The sequence below is a fragment of the Myxine glutinosa genome, chromosome 5, assembly GCF_964187855.1.
Source record: "Myxine glutinosa chromosome 5, kmMyxGlut1.1, whole genome shotgun sequence".
NCBI lineage: Eukaryota > Metazoa > Chordata > Myxini > Myxiniformes > Myxinidae > Myxine > Myxine glutinosa.
Genome location: NC_136265.1, coordinates 84,641,364 through 84,664,752, shown reverse-complemented (window position 1 = coordinate 84,664,752; position 23,389 = coordinate 84,641,364). Strand labels below are relative to the sequence as shown.

At 46.1% G+C, this 23,389-nt stretch overlaps 1 protein-coding gene across 1 annotated transcript in view; it reads left to right on the top strand.

Annotated features, from left to right (window-relative positions):
* INTS4 (integrator complex subunit 4) overlaps window positions 1-21,565 on the top strand; it is a 51,847-nt gene extending 30,282 nt beyond the window's left edge. The window contains exons 12-23 of the mRNA XM_068116853.2: window positions 1,637-1,779; window positions 5,422-5,537; window positions 6,936-7,069; window positions 7,155-7,309; window positions 11,300-11,393; window positions 11,536-11,616; window positions 11,820-11,950; window positions 14,265-14,324; window positions 17,492-17,651; window positions 17,836-17,979; window positions 18,055-18,175; window positions 18,738-21,565. Coding sequence (XP_067972954.1) covers window positions 1,637-1,779; window positions 5,422-5,537; window positions 6,936-7,069; window positions 7,155-7,309; window positions 11,300-11,393; window positions 11,536-11,616; window positions 11,820-11,950; window positions 14,265-14,324; window positions 17,492-17,651; window positions 17,836-17,979; window positions 18,055-18,175; window positions 18,738-18,949 — 1,551 coding nt within the window. The 3' untranslated portion in view covers window positions 18,950-21,565. The remainder of the gene's footprint in view (window positions 1-1,636; window positions 1,780-5,421; window positions 5,538-6,935; window positions 7,070-7,154; window positions 7,310-11,299; window positions 11,394-11,535; window positions 11,617-11,819; window positions 11,951-14,264; window positions 14,325-17,491; window positions 17,652-17,835; window positions 17,980-18,054; window positions 18,176-18,737) is intronic.
* Window positions 21,566-23,389: the final 1,824 nt, after the last annotated feature.

Genomic DNA, 23,389 nt, shown 5'->3' with positions numbered 1-23,389 from the left:
TCCTTCTTTCCACTCATACATCCTTCCTTCCATCTCCACTCATACATCCTTCCTTCCTTCCACTCATACATCCCTCCTTCCTTCCACTCATACATCCCTCCTTCCTTCCACTCATACATCCCTCCTTCCTTCCACTCATACATCCTCCTTCCTTCCACTCATACATCCTCCTTCTTCCACTCATACATCCCTCCTTCCTTCCACTCATACATCCTCCTTCCTTCCACTCATACATCCCTCCTTCCTTCCACTCATACATCCCTCCTTCCTTCCACTCATACATCCTTCCTTCCTTCCACTCATACATCCCTCCTTCCTTCCACTCATACATCCTCCTTCCTTCCACTCATACATCCCTCCTTCCTTTCCACTCATACATCCTTCCTTCCTTCCACTCATACATCCCTCCTTCCTTCCACTCATACATCCCTCCTTCCTTCCACTCATACATCCCTCCTTCCTTCCACTCATACATCCCTCCTTCTTTCCACTCATACATCCTTCCTTCCTTCCACTCATACATCCTTCCTTCCTTCCACTCATACATCCCTCCTTCCTTCCACTCATACATCCCTCCTTCCTTCCACTCATACATCCCTCCTTCCTTCCACTCATACATCCTCCTTCCTTCCACTCATACATCCCTCCTTCCTTCCACTCATACATCCCTCCTTCCTTCCACTCATACATCCCTCCTTCCTTCCACTCATACATCCCTCCTTCTTTCCACTCATACATCCTCCTTCCTTCCACTCATACATCCCTCCTTCCTTCCACTCATACATCCCTCCTTCCTTCCACTCATACATCCCTCCTTCCTTCCACTCATACATCCCTCCTTCTTTCCACTCATACATCCTTCTTCCTTCCACTCATACATCCCTCCTTCCTTCCACTCATACATCCCTCCTTCCTTCCACTCATACATCCCTCCTTCCTTCCACTCATACATCCCTCCTTCTTTCCACTCATACATCCTTCCTTCCTTCCACTCATACATCCCTCCTTCCTTCCACTCATACATCCCTCCTTCCTTCCACTCATACATCCCTCCTTCCTTCCACTCATACATCCCTCCTTCTTTCCACTCATACATCCCTCCTTCCTTCCACTCATACATCCCTCCTTCCTTCCACTCATACATCCCTCCTTCCTTCCACTCATACATCCCTCCTTCCTTCCACTCATACATCCCTCCTTCCTTCCACTCATACATCCCACCTTCCTTCCACTCATACATCCCTCCTTCCTTCCACTCATACATCCCTCCTTCCTTCCACTCATACATCCCTCCTTCCTTCCACTCATACATCCCTCCTTCCTTCCACTCATACATCCCTCCTTCCTTCCACTCATACATCCCTCCTTCCTTCCACTCATACATTCCTCCTTCCTTCCACTCATACATCCCTCCTTCGTTCCACTCATACATCAATCCCTCCTTCCACTCCTCCATCAATCCATCCCCCCCTCCCCTCCCCCTCCCCCACCCCACCCTTGTATTTCTCTCTTTTTATCTCCTAATATTTATTGCATTAGTATATTGCCAATGGTGCTTATGCTCATAACCTTCATGTTTCATTCATAACTATATCTTCCCACTTCCCCTTTGTTTTGTTGTTCTTCCCTCGGCCAGGACTCTTCCCGTGATATCCGTGAAGCTGTGCATGAACTCCTTTGTGTCACCAATGTGAGCACCAAGTCTGGATTGCACCTGGCCCTGCTGGAACTACTCAAGAACCTTGACAAGTACCCTTCTGACCGTCATTCCATTTGGAGGTGCCCACCGAAAACATAAAATCGGGTTTTTTGAAGCAACTGGGACATATATGTATACATGTTGGGTCACCTGATCAAGATCGGGTAAATTAAACCTTCGTAAAACGTCAAGAAGGTTGTCGTATACAGCGCTCTCGGAAAAACAAATACTTGGGAATGCAACAAGGCAGTGATGGGCCAAACGATCCTATTTCATTGTTTAAGGTCAAACGTTACAGGATGGTGCGGTCACTTTATACAGTTGGTGCAGTCCCGTTGGCGACTGAGGACCCTTCGTATGTTTATTTCCATTCTGCATACAGAAAACAAATTTTTTAATGCAATTGGTTCGACTCCCCAGGGGAGGTGCAAGTCGAGCTCTGCCCCTCTCCCCACCGATGGGAGGGGGGGGGGGGGGGGGGGGGCGACAAATGACAATCTATCGGCCAAAATGCCGTTATTTCATATTTTTCGATTAATTTGATGCAAAAATTGAAAGTTTTTATTTTGAAGTTGATCTGCATGTGAAATAACTCCGTAGGCCGACATGTCCATAAAAAGACCACCGACGCCATCTGCGACACTCTCCTTTGGGTGGATCCTCGCATGTAATGTTGGTTTACGGTACCGGCAAGATGACTGAAGTAGATGGGGAACTGTACCGGCGGTCACGCAACGGATGTTAATTGGCCAAGCGAACCAACGTTACGTGCCGCACCCTATCATCTATCAAAGACCAATTAACCTCTTGGGCTAATTACCTGCAGGAGCGGTGTCTCAGATCAAACCAAACACGATAAGTAGAGACGCAATGCTAAATCTTGGCGTTTATTACTCGCAAGCAGAAAGAAATTGGCGGGAGAAATGGCGGCTGAGATTCAAACAGGAAATTGCCGGGAAAACACAAGGATAAGCAATGCAAGCAATTCACACAGAGATATTGATTAGACAGATTGAGATTGGAGCAACATTACCGATCACAGATTACAGATTCACTCCTTTGCTTTCTCTCGACTTTCCTTTCCAACCTTTCTTATTTATTCGTCTTGCTTATTCTTCAGCTTTCCGATCATTCTTCTTCCTCAATTCCTTCGTACTCTCACTGGCTTTTTTGCACCTCACTCACGAACGCACACACCGAGTGCCTTCATCTCAGCCCGGCTGTCACCACGCCACCACGTATCTGCCCGCCTGGCCTCGCAAGACATGACGATATTCGTGCTCAGCCATGCAGTACATCACATTCGGCCCGATAACATCCAACGTCCCCACATGGCTGGGAACTAATGGAGTGGAGCGAGGAATCCGAGAGGGAGTGCATGGAAGGTGAACCCGAACCGCCGAGCATTGAAGCAAACACAATCACAGCCGGGGTGGTGGAATGTATGTCGGGGCTTGTAGAAGACCCCTCACTACCTACTTCTCACTACTATTTCTCACCCCACTTACTCTCACTTCTTCGGGTGTTTAAATCAATTTGCATAGAGATGCCACGCGATAGTTTTAAGGCATCCGATGGCGGATGGAAATGTATACTCAACATCCAAATAAACTTATCAAATCTTTAGGAGGACACTCATTGAAATCCTCCACGCAAAAATGAAAAATATTTGAACACAGGTAAAGTTCAGCTATCTTTACTAAACACAGGTCAATAAACAAGAGGTTGCCTCAATCACAAAAAAAGCAAAAAGCATGAACATCACAAGGGGTGGTGCAACAAAAGTCACAGCACTGCAACACAAAGGCACGCACCTGAATACAGTCAAAACAAAATGACACAGGAATGGACACAACACTCCTAACAGTCAAGGACAGAATGACAGCAGTCCTCAATATCGTGTTTGTCCTCCCTGAGCTGTGATGCAGGCTGTACACCTTTGACGCATGCTCTGTACCAGGCGTCTGATGCAGTCCTGGGGAAGTCTGTCCCACTCTTCCTGCAAGTCTTGAATGAGCATTTGCCGATTGACAGCCGTTGATCTCCTCGATGGAAGATGTCGACCAAGCTCATCCCATAAATGCTCAATGGGATTGAGGTCAGGGGAATAAGGCATCCAAGGCATCACTTCAACACCCTGTTCCTGGAGGAAGTTGGTGGTCAGGCGAGCAGCATGGAGACGAGCTTTGTCCTGCTGGAAAACTGCGATGTCAGGATGAGCCTGGAGAAATGGCAGCAGATGAGGTCTCAAAACTTCATTGACATAATGCTGACTAGTGAGATTGCCTTCGATGACGACCAGAGGTGTGCTGAAATGGGTGGAAATGCCGGCCCATACCATCACACTGGGTCCTCCCCAACGATTGATCTGTCACATACAACATTATGCATACCTTTCCCCACCTCTGCGCCATACCCGTTGACGCCCATCAGCAGCATGGGGGCAAAATCTGGACTCGTCGCTGAACAAGACTGCACTCCACTGTTGCTGTGTCCAGCGGCGATACTGCAGACACCATCTTGGTCTGTTCTGCCGATGCACTGCGTTCAACACTGGACCTCTGCAAGGACGTCTTGCCACCAGGCCCCGACTTCTGAAGCGCCTCCGCACAGTAGAGACACTGATGCGGTTGTTGTGGAAACCTTTTGTCACTGCAGCTGTTTGCGTCACAGGGCGGAAACGATCACGAAGATGCTGCAGCACAATCCAGTGATCTTGGTTTGGGGGTGGTTACCCGTGGTCTTCCTCTTCGTGGTCCATCATTCGTAGTTCCAGTTTCACCGTAACGCCTGGCCAGGTTCGAAATTGGAGGCTGTGAGAAACCAAGACGGTGGGCAATTGTTCGCTGGCTTACACCAGCCTCAAGCATCCCGATTGCCCTTAAACGTTGTTCAGATGTCAGGCGTGGCATCTGAATTTCCTTGTTTTCCCTGTCAGAAGCCTCTAGACTCTAGAGTGACTATTGACAGCAGTAAATGAATGTATAACCACGAGAACTGAAGGATTTCATTATGAGGGTCATTATTTAAGGGGAAAGATCCCTATACAGAACCACTCAAGCATACCATTGTTGATCAACCAGGTGATTGAAGTGAAGTTCCCGTTACATAATCAGCCATTACAATTGAAGAAACGTGTTTGTAAAGCTGCACATTTCAAAAAATGAAAGTGATAAGTTTCTTTTGATGTTCAGTTTATATATGCTTGTACATTTGCGAAAATAGTTTCCATTCCCTGATTATTATTATTTTTATTTTTTCCCCCCACCATTTTCCCATTGGAATTCCCCGACCGCCATTTCTCCCGCCAATTTCCTGCTCATGTAATAAATTATTTAAAGAGTTGATATCGTTTCTTGACTTATCCTGTTCAGGTTTGATCTGAGATAGTGCTCCTTGGGCAATCGGCCCAAGTGATTAATTTGTCTGATAGACCATAAGGTGCGGTGTGTAACGCTGGTCTGCTCGGCCAATTAGTATTCATTACAAAGTTGACCACAGCATACCTTTGAAACTACCAAGGCAGTACAAACGCCCAAAGGACAACCAGGCCTTCCTCACAACCAGTATGTGCTCATAATTTCAAACTTTTTCAATTCCAAACTCTCAGCTGTTACCCTAATTTCCTGTAATTGTTGAGAATTTATTTACAATTTGTGGAAGTTCTTGTGGAATATATAGATATTTTGACGGCTCTTTATGTTTCGCCTGATGTGCGGCAGATGCCTCCAGCACCTTGGGCAACGACACCCAAACCTCGTGCTTCCTCTGGTACCTGTCCTGCTTAGCACTCACCCTTATTTCGACTCTCCAGAACCTAATGTGGATGATCCGAGCTGTATCCTTTCATGATCCCTGGTTACCTTATCCCCCTTTTTTTTATAGACTATGTCTAGGCACGTGGAGGAGCGAGAACATAGAACGGATCAAGATGTAACAGAACAAAAGGACCAATAGAAATCGAAGGGGGGAAAACACCAACAGAAAAGTTGAAGGACAAAATAGAGGGAGACTTGGACAAATAAGGGATGTGGGGGAGAATGATGGGTAGGGAAGGATGCATGGGGTGGATAAGATGGATACAGAAACAAACTCGCAGGAAGGAAAAAATCCTGGATTTAAGTAGTTTCAACAGAAGGGGATTGATGGTGGATCATGTGCACCTTGCAGAAGCCTGGGGAGGACAAAGTACGGAAAGAGCGGAGGGTGCAAGACCACAAAAGAGGAGGTATAAGACAGAGAGACCACCGATATGTCTGCGATTCAAAAGTGATAGGCCCATATACTCGGCTTCATTGTGGAAGATGCCAATCATCTTGATGGCCTTGGTTTCCACGGCATCAACCTGAGCACGATGCAGGGGCGGGGGCGCCAACCCAGAACAAAGAGCAGTACTCCATCTAGCTGCGAATAAAGGCCTTGCAGGTGGATCGGAGTTGACGTGTGCCAAGAAGGACTTTGTACTGCGGACGATGCCCAGTTGGCGACTGGCTTTGGAGGCCAACTTTGAAATGTGGTTTCCCAAGAAAGATCATGGCTAATAGTGAGACCCAAGAGTTTCAGTGATTGAACTTTGACAAGAGGATTGTTGAGAAAGTACATCGGAGATTTCTCAGGATTGAAATAAATATTCCACGTGTTTGACCAGTTTGTGGTTCTCTCAAGATCTGCATAGCGGGAAGAGGCTGCTGCCTGCCCATGTGAAGGTCCCTTGATGCATCCACCACCGAAGGTGGGCAGGGATTATGTTTTCACCTCTGTCTGTTTGCGAGCAGGATATCTCAATAAGTTGCGGGCGGATTCGGACAAACATTTTAGATAGTGTGTGTGTGTGACAATGATGAATTGGTTGGAATTTGGTGAAGATCCAAATTCGAGAATTTCTTTTTAAAGTGATTCTTCACCTTTGAGAGATGGGGCCAAAAGCGATATGGAGCATATCTCAAAAAGTTGTGGACAGGTTATGACAAAACTTGGCGGATGAGTGGTGGACGAGAAGCTGATTGGATTTTGGTTCAGGCCCGAATCCAGATCCGGCCGATCAGTGGGATACAAAACATCATCTGTTCAGCCTGGCGGAGGTATGCGCTCTACAGAGTGCCGTTATCGTGTTAAACCTGATTTTATTCCATTTTGTAGCGGTATCCATGACTACGCATCAGATGTTGTCCTCATGTTAGCCAGTGGGGAATTTGTACACGTGCGTGCACTTCGTGCTCCTTAATTCTGTTTGCAGATGTGGGTGTTCTTGTGATGGTGTTCAACGCTGGCCAATTGTGCCCCACACTCGGCTCTCTGCTCCCCAGCCATACACTCCGCCATTACGCTTACCTCCGTGACAGTCTCTCCCACCTTGTTCCACCATTGTCGGTGAGGTACTTTCCTGGCTTTCTTGATCTCGTTTATCGGAACGTTTGCTGCTTCCGCAACCTGACTGACCTCTTGTTCCTGCCAGCTGGAAGGCGGACACTCGGGGCAGTTGGTTCCCGGGGTCAGTACAAGTACACGGCAGGATGCCCAACGTTGCCTGCAGAGCAGTTTGGATCGTGTCCGCTGTTTGCGCCGTCCAGATACACCTGGTGCTTGTGAACTGCTTCGGCTAACCATCAGGTGACCCTCTGATTAGGCAGACAAATTTAGATACTTCATCGAATCATAATTTGTGGACGATTTCCCATCTCCAGGCCTTGCATATTCGTTCTGACTTCTCAGCTAAAGCAGCGCAGATATCTGAGAGAGGGTCTTTGGTGCCCGGGATGGTACGGGATGGCGTGGGTGTGTAGTGGGGAAGAATCTGTAATCCACTATATAAGAGAACTGTTGGTCTGTTGGTCTGTCTGTCTGTCTGTGTGTGTGTCGCCATTGGATTATTTAAAAATCGATCTATGGTGCCTAAACCTTTTGATTAATGACAGGTATATACAAGTCCACATTCGCATAAATAAATACAAAACAATCACCAGACATTTGAACACAAATAATAAAACAATTCCGGAAGCTGTCGAAGTTGGTGGTAAGGCTTCTTCTTCTTCTTCTTCTTCTTCCTGAACGTCATCATACTTCACTCAGAAACGTGATGAACGGCACATTCAGCAGCAGATATTCAACAAAAAGGTAAAATAATGATTTGACATTTGTGATGGATTCTGATTTGGATGTGATTGCTTTTCCATTATATTTTCTCTCATTTCAAATACGTTGATGTTTCTTTTTCGCTTGAGCAACGCCGAGTACTCCAGCTATAAACACTTATATACTTTACTTGGGATACAAATACAAATACAACTTTGGCTGGGGGGTAACATAGGCTATGTGGCCGCGGCCTCATGTGGGGGAGTGGGGGACTGGGGAGAGGGACGTAAATCCTCTGTGTAAATGTGTACCGTGTAGCGCCACCTGGTGATGGTGGCAGAGGGTATTACCATTTCCTATTTTACCTGGGCAACACTGAGATTAAAGCACTCTTTGCACGGGTAAATTTTTCCTCCTTCCCTTACCCCCTCCCCCAAAACGGAGGGGCCTGTCAGTCATCCCCCCCCCCCCAAAAGATGTATATGTAGGGTATATCTTTCCCCTCCCTCTCCCCCTACTCTCTTCCTCACTCCCCCTCTTTTTTCTCTTCTTCTTCTTCGTCCCTCCGGTTCCTGATCCGGTTTCATTTTTAAAACATTCCTTTTACCTTTTGACAATAATAATTGCTATTTCCCTCAAACAACAATAATAATAATACATGGAACCAGAAATGTCTCAAGTGGATGAAAGCCACCACAATGGAAGTGACGAATCCGTAACACTAACCTCCCCTCAAGAAAGAAAGTTTGAACATAGTGAAAACTTTCCTTGTAGGCATATTTAGTTCCCCACTACCCTCTTTGCCTTCAGTTCTGCCATCACCTGTCTGTCCTTCTGTCTTCATGGTGGTTCATGTGCAGCCTGTGACTGCTGGTTGCATCATTTTCTGGGGGCTCGGTTGTGTTGCCGATGCAATACCCTCTATTACCTGTCCACTGATACTCATTTTGCCGATCTTGGAAGGATGGCAGGCTGAGTCAACACACCTGGTGGTAATTCAACGGCATGACAGGGCCTTGAATTCCAGACCCTAAGATGTCAAGCCCACCACCTTAACCATTAAGCCAACACCAGGCTTTCTGTCTTCATTCAAACATGCATGGTGCTTTTTCCCTGCACGGTGTGTTAATAAATCGGGGCGATGTCAAAATGCACACACAATATAAACTGCATCATTGATCACACTTAACAAGTCATTTATCGCCGCATATGGTCTGATGCTTTCTTCAAACGTTCTTTTTATTCTTGTCATGTCTCCATTATTTGCAAGAAAATAGACCATGTGTGTGCTTGAGTCGTTGAAGGTATTTCATGAATGTTGGCCGAACGGTTCTCCACACTAGTTAATTGTGACATGTGACAGATCTTATGCCACTCGTTAATCTTTGAGCTATCATCTGTTGATATGTATTAGGTCATCTCATCTCGATCTCGAAGAGATTAACTTGTAAAATAGGTTGTGATGTCCGGGTGTCTGTCCTTCTGCTCATCCGTTTGACCATTAACTTTTTGCTACTCCTCCCTTATCACCCGGCTGATTGTCCCGAAACTTGACACGTGAATACAAGACGGTGGCCCACACAATGACTCGGGCTTGGACTTTTCGATTTTGGATCAGCGGGCCTCCCAGAGGTTTAGGGGGCCTCCCAGAGGTTTAGGGGGCCTCCCAGGGGATCAGGCGGCCTCCCATGGGATTGGCGGCCTCCCAGGGGACCAAGGGGCCTCCCAGGGGTTCAGGTGGCTCCCAGGGGATCAGGGGGGCTCCCAGGGGATCAGGGGCCTCCCAGGGGATCAGGCGGCCTTCCAGGGGATCAGGCGGCCTTCCAGGGGATCAGGCGGCCTTCCAGGGGATCAGGCGGCCTTCCAGGGGATCAGGCGGCCTTCCAGGGGATCAGGCGGCCTTCCAGGGGATCAGGCGGCCTTCCAGGGGATCATGCGGCCTTCCAGGGGATCAGGGGGCCTCCCAGGGATCAGGGGGCCCCTTCCAAGGGATCAAGGGGCTCCCAGGGGATCAGGGGGCTCCCAGGAGATCAGGGGGCTCCCAGGGGATGAGGTGGCCTCCCATGCGATCAGGGGGGCTCCCAGGGGATCAGGGGCCTCCCAGGGGATCAGGGGGCTCCCAGGGGATCAGGGGGCTCCCAGCGGTTTCCCCAAACTCAGCAGATGTCTGAACTACAATCTCAAGAGATGACCTTCAGCCTACTCGGGACTTTTTATTTTTACCCTCGCCAGAGGAGAGGGTACTGCATTTGAGTCCATTTGTTTATTTGTTTGTCTGTCTGTTTGTCCGCACAGAATATATATTATTTTCTCTGCAACAGTTGGTCCGATTGACAGGAAATTTTCACCATAGCTGCACCTCCTCCTGTAGAATTTTTAAATAATAATTATGACATCATAGGTCACAGGGTACGGGCGCCATCTTGGAAAAACCGAAAAAATTTGCACCTCTATATCAACAAAAGCGCTGCATTGAAAACAATGAGACCTGGCTCATTGTAAATAACTCTCCATGGGGAATAACATATGTTAATGATAATGTAAATAACATGTTAATGATGATGTCATTTCCTCCATTAAGATGTCATAATTTGATAAGTACAAAACTTCTTCTGATCAAGATGAAATTTCCTGAGCGTCATCTATGGATAAATTGGTGGAGAAAACAAATGATGTCGGTCACCTGTTTCAGCCGCCATATTTGTTTTAACATAAAAGCCTTAAAAACAACTAAAAACATGTCCCGGCGAGGATCTGCAATCTTTGATTGCTCTTTCTTAATATATTGCAATCGGATAGACAGAAGAGGGTATTGTAAACAGAAAGATTTTCAGACACACAGAGCGACAGACAGACCATCTTTAATATAGCGCCTCCAGGGCCTCTCTCTTTAATATCATAACGTTAAACACAGTTCAACAAACATTGTCTAATGTAACCGTAGCATGTTTTTACATCTTACTTGTCCTTGAGTTAATTTTGTATTTTGAATGTGGATTATGTTAGTTATCTGGGTCTTCTTGTCGGTGTTTGTCCGCATCACCCTTGGTTTGATGTGTGCTGCTTGGCCCATGGGCTCGACTAGCACACCCAAGCAACCTTATGTACAATTCACGAATGTCATCCCTTCACCTTGTGTCTTCACTCATCTGTATGCTGTTGTCAAGGATCATCTGTACTCGTTATAGAGGAGGTTTGTCTGTGTGTGATTGGTATCCTGCTCGTTAACATGTAAATTGATTAATAATGCTGATTAGGCAGGATAACTTCTACAATGTACGAACCACTCCCATGATATTGTGCATGTGCATATATGTAGGAATTTATTTGCCGACTTGTTAGCCCTTGCACGTCCCCTAACAACTCAAAAAGCTATTGTAACGACGCTGTGTCAGCCAAGTCCCTGAGTCCGCAATGGTTTTCAGATCTACAATAATCTATATACGCTACCGAGACTCTACATTGTAAAATGCTCTGTGGTGTTCTTTTCGAATTTAGCTTCTTCTTCCTCGCTGTGGTGGTGTGCAGAGATCTAAAGAGCCTTGGAGAGTTGGTTCCCGATCTCAAAGGCGCAGCTGAGTTTTCTGCTCTCTATCTGGGCAGTCAGCTGCTCCTCACACAGGTGTGCAAACCTGACCTTCATAATTATGGCTTCCGGATGTTTGTCCTTTGAGTTTTATAGTGATATTTCTCATCCTGATAATGTTCCTCATCCCAAGCATCTCTTGAATCCACCTCACTGGTAACGCTAGCTGTGTTTCTAGGCATTGCAGGACCCACTCTGGACTCTGGCAGCCCCTTTGTTCATTCCCCAGAATGCCGTGATCACTCACAGTGTCAGCAGGGTGAGTAGTTCAGGTCAATCGGCCACCATTTTCTTGCTCTTTATTTGCCACAATTGGTGCTGTTTTCTGATTTTCCAATTATTCATCTGAAGCTGCTGTCACACACTTGCATTTCTTGTCCTGTGGTGAAGTTACCACAAATATTACATCATACACATGAGAATGATACAATTGTTGGTGTAAATATACTTTACTCGTGGCAGGTACTGGAGGACAGTAGCCGCCTGGAATTCCTTTTTGAGGGACTGGGTCCAAAGCATGTGGCTGGTGCCAGGCAGCTGCGTGTGCAAGCCCAGGCTCTGAGACTCGTCTTGCAGGCCCGCTCTGGAAAGAGGTATGCTAACAGAAACGAAAGAACCTTTCTTTCGTTTATTAAGCGCAATGAAATGGAAGATCAGATACTGCATTGGAGTCGTCAGAAGGAACCCGAATAAGTAAAGAGCAAATTTGGAGTCGTCAGGAGGAATCTGGATCGGACTCGGGTTTCAGCCGGTACTCCATTACCCTTGAATCCATCCAGGCACGGCCAAGTGAACCTAAAGAAAAAATTCTGCAAGAATTCACGTCTTCTTAAACAGATCGATAAAGAGTAAAATATATAAAAGAAAAGAAAAAGCAAGAATTAGAATGACTAAACTCTAAAGAGAAGTGTGAAAGGAACAAAGATGTCGGCAACAACATGGATAGATAAGATGGATTTCATTCAGCAGTTACTCCACAGGCTCAAACACAGCAACAGGTACAAAGGAATCCAAGTAAGAAATATCGTCGATAATAATTTGTACACAATGAAATGGTAGTCTCTGGCGAGGCTTGCGTCTGTGTGCTGGTGGACAAGGCAAACTTTCGATTTTATCGACTCAAAAGTAGATTGGAGGAAGTTTATCGCCATGGGATGTTTTGACTGCCATTTGTGCGGCTGACTTTTCGATTGTTAGACCTTCAGATTAAGAAGTTTGCCCTCAGCTCACTCTTCTCTCATGTGACTAAGCTCCGAGGATACGCACTTTTTTTTTAAAATGAATCTTTACCGTTCCCCAAAGTCGCCCAAACGAGCCGAAATTGACAGCACATGCACGGGATACAGATGGATCGAACACTTCTTTTTTTAACCTATTTAACGGTTTATTTCATAATATGGGGGAAAAGGTGGATGAAATGAGCAGTTCGGAACAAATTATGCAAATCAACAGACAGACATGGAGAAGGGACCACAGAAACTTGTATACAATAATGAATAAGAAAGAAATAAAACCTAAGGTGATGATGATGATACATGATACATAAAGAAATAAAACCTAAGGTACATGGTGGAAGGTGATGATGCAACCGGTTCTGGAATCCAGCAACGAAGTAAGCCAAAAACGAGACATGCCGGCGACGATCCGCGGGACATGCACCCTGAACCAGCCCTCATGACCCTCTCTCATTGATTCCTCTTCTTCACCCTCCTTCTGCCTGTTGGGAGCTCTGGTGTGTCCGTTCTCTCCTCCTTCTCTGGCCCTCAACCCACTCTTCTTCTCCACACTTGGCCTCCTGGTCTTTCTGGCTTATTCGCACGAGTCTTCCTTTCCTTCTCCGGCCCTTCTACTTCACCCTCGAGTCCTTCTCCACGTTGGGTGGAGGTCTCTTCCAGGCCATTCTGCCCATCAGGCGGCCCCGATAAAATTTTAAAAAAGTATTTTCCTCTTCTGGTCCCTACACAGCATTACGTCACTGTGGCTGGCACAGACTGGCCAGAGAGATTGTGATGACCTTTTTTCAGACATGTGCCTTTTGTGATGGGAAATCCTCACCTGGCCCTGCCTGCAAACAAGGTGTTTACGCATACAATATTACCCTGATTATTCTGTCTTTAAATTACATACACTGCCTCCTCAGCATCACATGCAACAAAATGACTAACTCTGCCAGGTCCCCGTTACAATCGTTACATGGCAATCTAACCTACTCGAAATACACGGACGGTGTTTCACATACCACAGTCTAGCTATGGATTCCCCCCGCCTCCCTTCCACATAACAATATGTATATGTATAATTTATTATAAAACATACAATTAATACCAAATTTAATAGTAAATACACAAGCACAATCACCACACCGAACCAATACACTGCCGAAAGAATTTCTGAAAAAAGTCGACAACAGCATTGATTTGAAGTGGGGAGCAAGTTGCATAGCGGGAAAATGTAACATCTGTCGGGATGTTATTGCATGTGGAATGCTGTCCAACAGAACATATTGCAATTTGTTCCCGTCGGAATATGTTACCAATGAAATTGGTTCCACGTGACACTCATTTGCAGGCAAAACTGAAATAATGTGTACCGGACTTCAGGTACTGTACAGTACTTGCATTTCTGTAGGTTTTCTTTCCTTTTCTTACTGTTTGGCCTCAGATGATACTGTAAATCTGATCATTGGCTGCATTGATTCTTGACTTTCGTGAGGGGTTGGAGTTGGGCGGGTGGGGGTTACATGGGCTAATGTAGCTGTGCTCACAAATCGTGGGGTATTACCTGATCATTTTTACAAGTGGGTGGCTATTCCATTTATTCCGTTCGTCTACAAGAATATAATTCCGTCTTTGATGCAGTATTTTGAGTCTAGGTGCCCAAGTCACTTTATGTACACGTGTTCTCTAGTGAGGAGCCACTGCCAGCCAGATGCGAGAGGTTTCTGCAAGAAGTTGAAGACCTTCACCGGTGAGCCACACAAGAGGACATTTTAAGGTTTTATTTACTTCCCTGTTTATGTATAATGTGGTGCGTGTCAAACCGATGTGCTGAGATTGTACCGGCTCACAGATGCTTCTCTCATTCTGCATGTCCAAGCCACCAAGACTGTTTTGATGCGGCGTCAAACCCAAAAAAAATTTTTTCACAGTTTATCTTTTTTTTTTACGTCTCCAGGGCTGCCATCTTTAATATAGGGCCTCCAGGGCTGCCATCTTTAATATAGTCCCTCCAGGGCTGCCATCTTTAATATAGCGCCTCCAGGGCTGCCATCTTTAATATAGTCCCTACAGGGCTGCCATCTTTAATACAGCACCTCCAGGGTTGCCATCTTTCATATAGCACCTCCAGGGCTGCCATCTTTAACATAGCGCCTCCAGGGCTGCCATCTTTAATATCGCGCCTCCAGGGCTGCCATCTTTAATATAGCGCCTCCAGCGCTGCCATCTTTAATATAGCGCCTCCAGGGCTGCCATCTTTAATGTCGGGCCTCCAGGGCTGCCATCTTTAATATAGTCCCTCCAGGGCTGCCATCTTTAATATAGCACCTCCAGGGCTGCCATCTTTAATATAGCGCTTCCAGGGCTGCCCATCTTTAATATGGTGCCTCCAGGGCTGCCATCTTTAATATAGCACCTCCAGGGCTGCCATCTTTAATATAGCGCCTCCAGGGCTGCCATCTTTAATATAGCACCTCCAGGGCAGCCATATTTAATATAGCTCCTCAAGGCTGCCATCTTTAATATAGCACCTCCAGGGCTGCCATCTTTATTATAGCACCTCCAGGGCGGCCATCTTTAATATAGTGCCTCCAGGGCTGCCATCTTTAATATAGTGCCTCCAGCGCTGGCATCTTTAATATAGCACCTCCAGGGCAGCCATCTTTAATATAGCGCCTCCAGGGCTGCCATCTTTAATATAGCGCCTCCAGGGCTGCCATCTTTAATATAGTGCCTCCAGGGCTGCCATCTTTAATATAGTGCCTCCAGGGCTGCCATCTTTAATATAGCACCTCCAGGGCTGCCATCTTTAATATCCTTTGAGACCTCTCATCCCCCTTCACAAGTTTGGTTGAGATTGGATAAATAACAACCGAATGTATCGTGGTCAGACACCACATTGTGTATTTTCATATGATGTACACTCCTGTGAAATTATTTGCAATATAATTTTTAGCCGCGTCGCAAGACGCTGGTCATAGAGTGCCCTCTGCTGTTGTTCTTGTTCTTCTTCTTCTTCTTGTTCTTGTTCTTGCAGAGAAGACAAAACCTCAAAGCTCCACCCATTCTGGGAACCATAGCTCCGCCCATTGTGGGAGAGGCTTCATATAAACAAATATCCACCATTTTATTAACTCGCATAGCTTTGAGGCCTGTTTTGTAGGCCCGTGGTGTCTTCCTCTCTCACACAGTTTTCTTTCAAATCAAATTCGATATATCATTTCATTTTTCACAGTCGCTAACATAGTTTTAGACTCGGTTGAAAAAAAACGGGAAGAAAATCCGATGAAAGTTGCCCTTTATAGAACGAAATGAATTCTCAAAGGCCTGTAACTTCAAGTCCATTGAGATTTTTTTTTTTTAAATCGCGGCATGGTCAGTCATACCTGAAATAACAGAACCTGAAATTTGTACCTGAAATAACAGACGGGAAAATGCCGAGATATATATATATATATTTTTAATCGCGGCATGGTCAGTCATACACCGCCTGAAATAACAGATGGGAAAATGCCGAGATATATTAAAAATTCGTCGCCACACACGGGAAATTGCCGAGATATATTTTCACTTTGCACAAAAATAACATCAAGTAATCGAATCAATAGGAATGTCCTGTGCCTATAACATCGACGTTATAGGCACAGCTGCATCTAGGCATTGTGTAACATCGACGCGGCTTTTGTTTTAATTAAAACTTTTTGTACTTGTTTTGCACTCGGGGGAATAATTTTTGCACTAGGCAGGGATTTTTCTAAATAATTTTTTTATACTTATTGGCTCATAATTATAATTTTTGCACTAGGCAGGGAATGAGGGTATAAGGTGACACATTTATGTCGTACTGTACTGTCGTATAGTGTTGTATATATTCATTTTGATCCAAAAAGGCACATCTAAGCAACAAAAGCAAATTAAACACAAATTCTGAAACAAACAGGAGAGAGCAGAGTCAGCCTCAGGCAAAGGAAGACAGGTGGCAGATTATGATTAAATTTCCCCATTTTTACGTCTAAGAAAAACAGAAGTCGGAGTTGGCCATCCAAACTTGGTCGAACATTGCCGTGTACACCCGGAGTGCAACCACCAAGGTTAATAGCATTACATCCCACAAACACACAGATGGACACATGTTTCAATGCATTCCCCCCACATCGATGACTACTATAGTTTTCATGCTATAACACAGAGAATTGGCGTATTTTTATATGAATTGTACAACTTCCAGGAGTTTCACTTTTTTTTGCGACAAAATCCAGTTTTCATGTTATTTTGTCCAGCAGTGCAGGAGGGCATTAGCACGTATGATAATTCACCCACTTCTTGTGATAATTCCCACTTTTAACAATAATTCCCTACTTTAACGTAAAAGCAAAAATCTAATTTGGAGGTGGCCATCCAAGCTAATAGAACATTTCCTGCACACCCCGAGTACAACCACCACTTTTAAACTTATTTCGTCCAGCGGTTGAGGAATGCATAAAATAGAGCATGTACGTCAATTGGCCAAGTAGTTTTAGATTCTATGTTTTCCTCCAGTGTTACTAATGCGATACAATGTTGCAAACCGCTGGGACATGTAATGCACGTTCCCATTAGCGGTGCTACATCACGATGCACATTTACAGAGAACTTGCATCACCTCCCCACCCCCAATTCCCACGACTAAGGATGTTATAATGCCTAAAACCTCCCTGGGCCTACACCCCAAGTACAAGCAAGAAATTTAATCTCATTCCATCCAGCGGTTTGGGAGTGCATAAAAGACGCACACAAACACACACCCACTACAGATTATATCAAGAGTGTGATACCGCTTGCATACGTGCATTAAGCTCTTTTGGCATCGTCGTTTTGGTGTCTCAAGGGTGTGGGTTTGATCCCTGAGATCCGTGTCCTTCCTGTGTGCTGTTCCAGATGCTTGGAGCCTCAGCTTGGAGCCCTGCCAGGAGGTTTTGCTGAGAGACTGTTTGAAAGCATGCCTTTCCTCTCGACAAGCAAGCCAAATGACATCATCAGGACCCTCGGCTCCCTACTTCGCCAGGCACACTTCATACCACTGGAGCCTCCGATGGAGGTTGAATACTTTTAAGACATTGGTTGAATGATTTTCATTGGACACTTTCCTTGGACGTTCCATTGTTAAATGCAGTTCATCGAGCTAGAATTGTATCCTATGTCCTGTTTCTTGGTCACGTATTTAATTGTTCAGTTATGTGGAGGCTGTTTTATTCACCGCTTTATCCTTCTTTCTCTGGCAGGCGAAACGTGCTTCTGCAGAGATCATTGAACCCTCTGGAGAGTCGGACAACCCACTAAAATTTACCGCAGGACTTGTGTTGGGCCTGGACCTGGATGCCTCCATCCATCACGTGTCTGAGCCACACCTCCGCGTGCGCGTTCAGGTATGGGTCATACCTAGGGGAGTTTGTAGAGAGTACGTGTGAGTTTCTTTGTTGACTTGGCACATTCTTGTACAGGTGGTATATCCTGATGGACAATCTCAGATAATTCATCCTCGAGCTGCAGATTTCCGGAATCCTTCTCCTGGCCTCCATCGGCTCGTTACCCAAGTGTATCTCTCCCACTCTGCATGGACAGGTACGCTGCCAAGATGCGTTGGCTTGTAGATAGTGTGAAGTTTCATTGACGTGTAAATGCACATCATGGAAGGAGGGTGGGAAGAGATTTTATTTACTTCATGTGCAGCTGCATGTTTTGTGGGGCGCTCGATGTATGTTTGTGTATGATGCGAAGAGCTCCAGTTGCTGTGCGTCGATGACCATGGTGGGGATAATTTGAACAATCAAATGGAAAAAAGATAGTTGGAATAAATTTGGATAATGAACCAATCAAATGCAATAGTCGGCCATTTTATGCCCTTTTGCACGGAAACGCCACTCAGGCTGGGCGAATCTTCACGCATTTGACCGCGGCAAGATCCAATGGACAATAAAGAGGACGTTTCAAAAAGCTAGTATCAGATGCTTCTCCCTGCTCCTGTCTCCCCTCACCACCTCAATCCCCGGCAATACTTCTACCTTTTACCCGACAATAATGAATATTTTCGCAATAATGAAACCACATCCTGCATATCTTCGTATTTATTGATTCCCCCCCCCCCCCCCTATTTCCACCCCTCCCCCTATTTCCACCCCTCAAGAGCCGTGCGAGATTGAAATCTCCTTGCTGCTCAACTACTCCACTGCCAACTCCATTTCTCCTCCATCCTGTGCCTCTTCTCCAGCTGCCAATTGCACCGAAAGCTTTGAGTCGTTGTCCTTGCCATTCGTTGGATCTGATCCAACAGAGGGTTCCCTCCCTCTGTGCGCGCCTACTCGCGTCCTCGTCGCGCCCAAGCCACCGCGAAGGTAGTTGCTGATGTTGCTCGTGATGCAAAAAGCGCCAAGCGGTGAAAGCCGAGCCAAAATTGGTCAACCGTTGACTTCAACAGCCAAGTTTATTTGTTTTACTTTCTCCTTCCTGACGAACCCTCTCATGTTGTTTTACGTATTTGAGCAATTCCCAGGATGCCCCACATGGTCCCTTCTCACACACACAACCTAAACCGCCAGCGCCACCTTCTCATTGTGACAACGCTACAGCAACATCTCCTTTCCTTTCAAGATCACACGTGTAATTGGCATGGTACAACAGCCAACGTTCTAAATTATACATCGTCACTGGCTTATCACCACACATGAACCGCATAATGTCCGCAAGTTATATCCAATTATTCAGTACCAACAATCATTTAACAAAGAAATACACAGAATAGCCACCGAACAGTTCAAAGTCCCAATATATCATGGATCACATACAAAATCATTCAGACTGACGGGCCTGCGTACAAGTCTGCCTAGCGGGTTTATTATACATCACCGAGTATTGGAAGGGAAGGCCTCATCGTCACCCATGACCAGTGGGTGGCTGACCACTGGACATACCATCAGCTAAACCACCAACTGCAGGGGATTCGTCTGCGTGCAGGGGGCCGATAAACCTCAGACAAGGCATCACCTGAATTAATGTCCTCAATCCTCTCTCTCTTGATTGCCGGAGATGCCGTCTGATCCGACGATGCATGTGGCCGTCGGGTGTTGTGACTTTGTATGACAATTCTGAAACGGGGTACACAACTGTGGCTCCGCTCTCTGTAACCGGTGACCGGCCGGTTGGATGCTCACGGACGGACTACGCACTAAATGAGGCAGATCAACTGCGGGCACTGACTGCAGGAAATGTTCCAACAAACCCCCCCCACCCCGCCCCAAAGGAGCCTACTCCCTTTCTTCAACCTCCACAGCCTTTAATCCCGGGTTCCCATTGGGTTGGCCGCAGGGAAGTCCCCGCCTCAAGTCTTGCTTGAACTGGTCAGGGCAAGTCCCTCACGAACACACCAATAATACATGAATCCTCTGGAGTTTCTTTTTTTGAAAGTTAATAGATGGTTGCCCTCCTTTCGCAGGCAGGCCAAGGCAAGTCTTTCACGAGTGCACATTGGTGGTGCATCGGAACCATTGTCTGCAGACAGGAGGCTTCTTTTTTTTTTGTATACAAGATCGAGGCTCGTGTAAGAGCCAACATTGATCACAAAAAGACAAACTGACACATAAAACATATGATAAAGGACAAGATGAAGAGCAGGGACATCAGGAGATCTGTGGGAGGGAGAGGGCTTGGGGGGAGGAGGCATGGGAATGGGGGGGGGGGGAATGGGGAGAGGTATAAAACACATGGACATTGCGAGGACTTCCAGGAAAGAAGTCGGTATTTATAAAAAGTGGATCTGGGGTGAATTAACGGGGGTAGAAAAGATCAAGGTTTTGGATGTTTTAAAGACCTGGAGGGAGGGGTGGGATTGAAGGGAGTGGGGGAGTTTGTTCCAGAGGCGGGAGAAATGGGGAATGAAAGAGTGAAGGTGAATAGAGAGTCTTGATTTTGGCAATTTCAACAGAAGAGGGTTTAGTGGCAGATCTCGTGCGACCTGTAGGAATATTTGGGGGACAGAGCACAGAGAGAGCTGGGGGAGCAAGGCCGGAGAGGAGTCGGTAGAAGACAGAAAGACCACCAACCTGCCTGTGGTGAGTGAGTGAAAGGCCCTTGGAGTTAGCTTCATGGCTTTGTCTTTGTCGAATTCTGAATTCGAATGTCGATTTGGCTTTGTCTGTTCAGGGGAACACAAAATGGTGGAATAGTGGGGGGGTGTGGGTCAAAGGTTTAACTCGGATAGGAATGAAGCAGGGCAAGGAGCTCGCCTCAGAGGGGAGGGATCTCGACGGGACAGCATGGTTCTCGCACAAGTCTCGTGGTTTTGGGCTTGGGGGTCTGAGGCGGAGAGTTTGGGGTCTCGGATTTGCCGATGGGAGTGGGCAGGAACAGGTGACGGAGGCCACATTCACAAATTGCCCCAATATCATTTTGAATTTAATTTAGCGATATCATCATTAGCTATGGGCATAAAAAACCCAAGCAGCCCATGTTCAGCAGGGGGTCCCACTTGGTGTATGTGTCAAGTTCGGTGGCAATTGGTCCAGTAGTTTGGGTGCTATAAGATTTATTTACTGATATATCTGAAGACACCGCAAAACAACTTTACATTTGGTAATAAATGTCTGTCTGCCTCTTTGCTCGTTATTTGTAATTCTCGGTCATTTTCACTTATCGCTTTATTTGAGAACATCAGTTGATGGAGCTGTGGTTCTTCACCGCACTTCCTGCCCTTTTTTCGTAAACTTTCAAAGGGGAGTTTTACTTTTTGCTGATTTTAAAATCAAGTTTGTTGTACAGATTTGGACATCGCTTAGAAAGATGTTACAAGGCTTCATCTCTCTACCGAACCCACATTCGCTCTACCTGAGCATTGTGTATACTTAATGTAGCTGTCGTAGACAGGTTGTACATTGAAAGAATCGAATTTAAATTTTGTCTATGAAGTTGAACAGAAATGTATAAAGATAACAATTTCCAATAAACTTTAATTTCACCATTTATTTATTTGATTCAATGCTTCCCCTGTAATTTCCTCTTTGTGGGTGTACCTCGATCATTAAACGTGTATTTCTCTCGCTGTTTTGTTTCCAAGTCGGTAAAAAACATTCATCATGTGGACAGCAGCATCTCTTGGCTCACTTAGTTATTTTAAAATGCAGCCTTTTCAAAATGAGATTTCCATCTGTAAATACAAACTGCTTCACCCACTTTGAATTTTCATTTGTCTCGGGTATATATATATATATATATATATATATATATATATTGTTACGGCCCGCGGATAAGGATGTTGTGTTTGCCGAGCGGATGGCCCCGCGGTCGTACAGTTACCCCGACTAACCCGATTCCCGAACGTTGGCCGGATCGCGCCACAGATATTCAATAGGGAAAAGACTAAGGTGACACGGATGTGAAGAAGAAGCAGACAAAAAGGTTGGAAATACGAATATAATTTATTTGCTATTTACAGGCTCAAAAAAACCAAGGAGAAGGAAAGATAAGAAAATAATATACAGAAGATATTAGAGACACAGTGAAAATTGCTAGCTTATCTAAACAGGCTTAATTAATACCCAGGACAGAACAAACAAAACAAACTCACGCGGGGAATGATGATAGGACTGGCGGGAGGTGGATGGCTGGAGGGAGAGGAAAGTCCGAGGGGTCCTGCAGCACGATCGGCGCGTTTAGCAGCCGCCGTTCCTTCACGGCCCTGCTCAAAACTGCCGTCCAGGCCCCAAGCGGCTGTTGAGTGTTGTTGCTGCTGTGGCCACCGCTGCTGCTGCTGCTGTGGACGTCGCGTGCTTTGCCAGGACTACAACAGGCTTTGTGCTTTCTGGGATGTCCTCTCCTTGGATGTTCTCTATGTTCTCTTGGTCCAACAACTCTTTCTCTTTCTTGGTCCGACCACTCCTCACCATCGACAACCCAACGCAACCAACGCAACCACTGACCACTCACAACTTCTTGCGCGCGCGCCTTTATAGCGCCCCCGGCGATTAAGCCGCCGGCCTTCAGGACACGCTCATCGGTGTGCTCACCTCGGCCCTGGTTGGTCGAGCGACCCTCTGGCTCCGCCCTTGATGACGACGGGCGGGCACGCCTTTCTTCCCCGACCCGAGCACATGTTCAATGGTGGTCTTGGAGGGGATGTAATTGGCAAATTGAGGCTTGGCCATGACGAAAGGGGAAATGGAGGTTTTGGGAATGGGAATGAAGAATGAAGGGAATCTATCTTATTTCACTTGGTGCAATGGAGTGTCATTTTAATGGAAGACAAAGCCTTAACCTAATACACAGAATAAGGAAATAAACTACTGAACAGGGATATTATAGTGTCCTTCATGTATGCTTTATGGAATTAACTACCGGAACGCCCTTTGACCTTTATACACACTGGAGCAAGGAGGGCTCAGACTAAAACAACAAGTGAATCCTCTTGGATTGCGCTGAGGTTCGGGCATGGAATTTCTAGGAGGAAGTATAATTTGTATGCAATGAAAGTACATGTAATATGGGATCGAGTAAGATCGAGTAAGCTTCACCAGTGCGCGTGCGCGAATTTACGTCACGTCGGCAGCGAGAAGGCGTTCCCCAACACGAACCAATCAGGAACTGCCACGCCCACTTATATGATCTCAGAATTCCTGTGACAGGAATTAGCGTTACACTGGCTGGAAGTCATTCGCTAGAGGCGCTTCCTCAGCGCCAATCACCAGTGCGCGTGCGCGAATTTACGTCACGTCGGCAGCGAGAAGGCGTTCCCCAACACGAACCAATCAGGAACTGCCACGCCCACTTATATGATCTCAGAATTCCTGT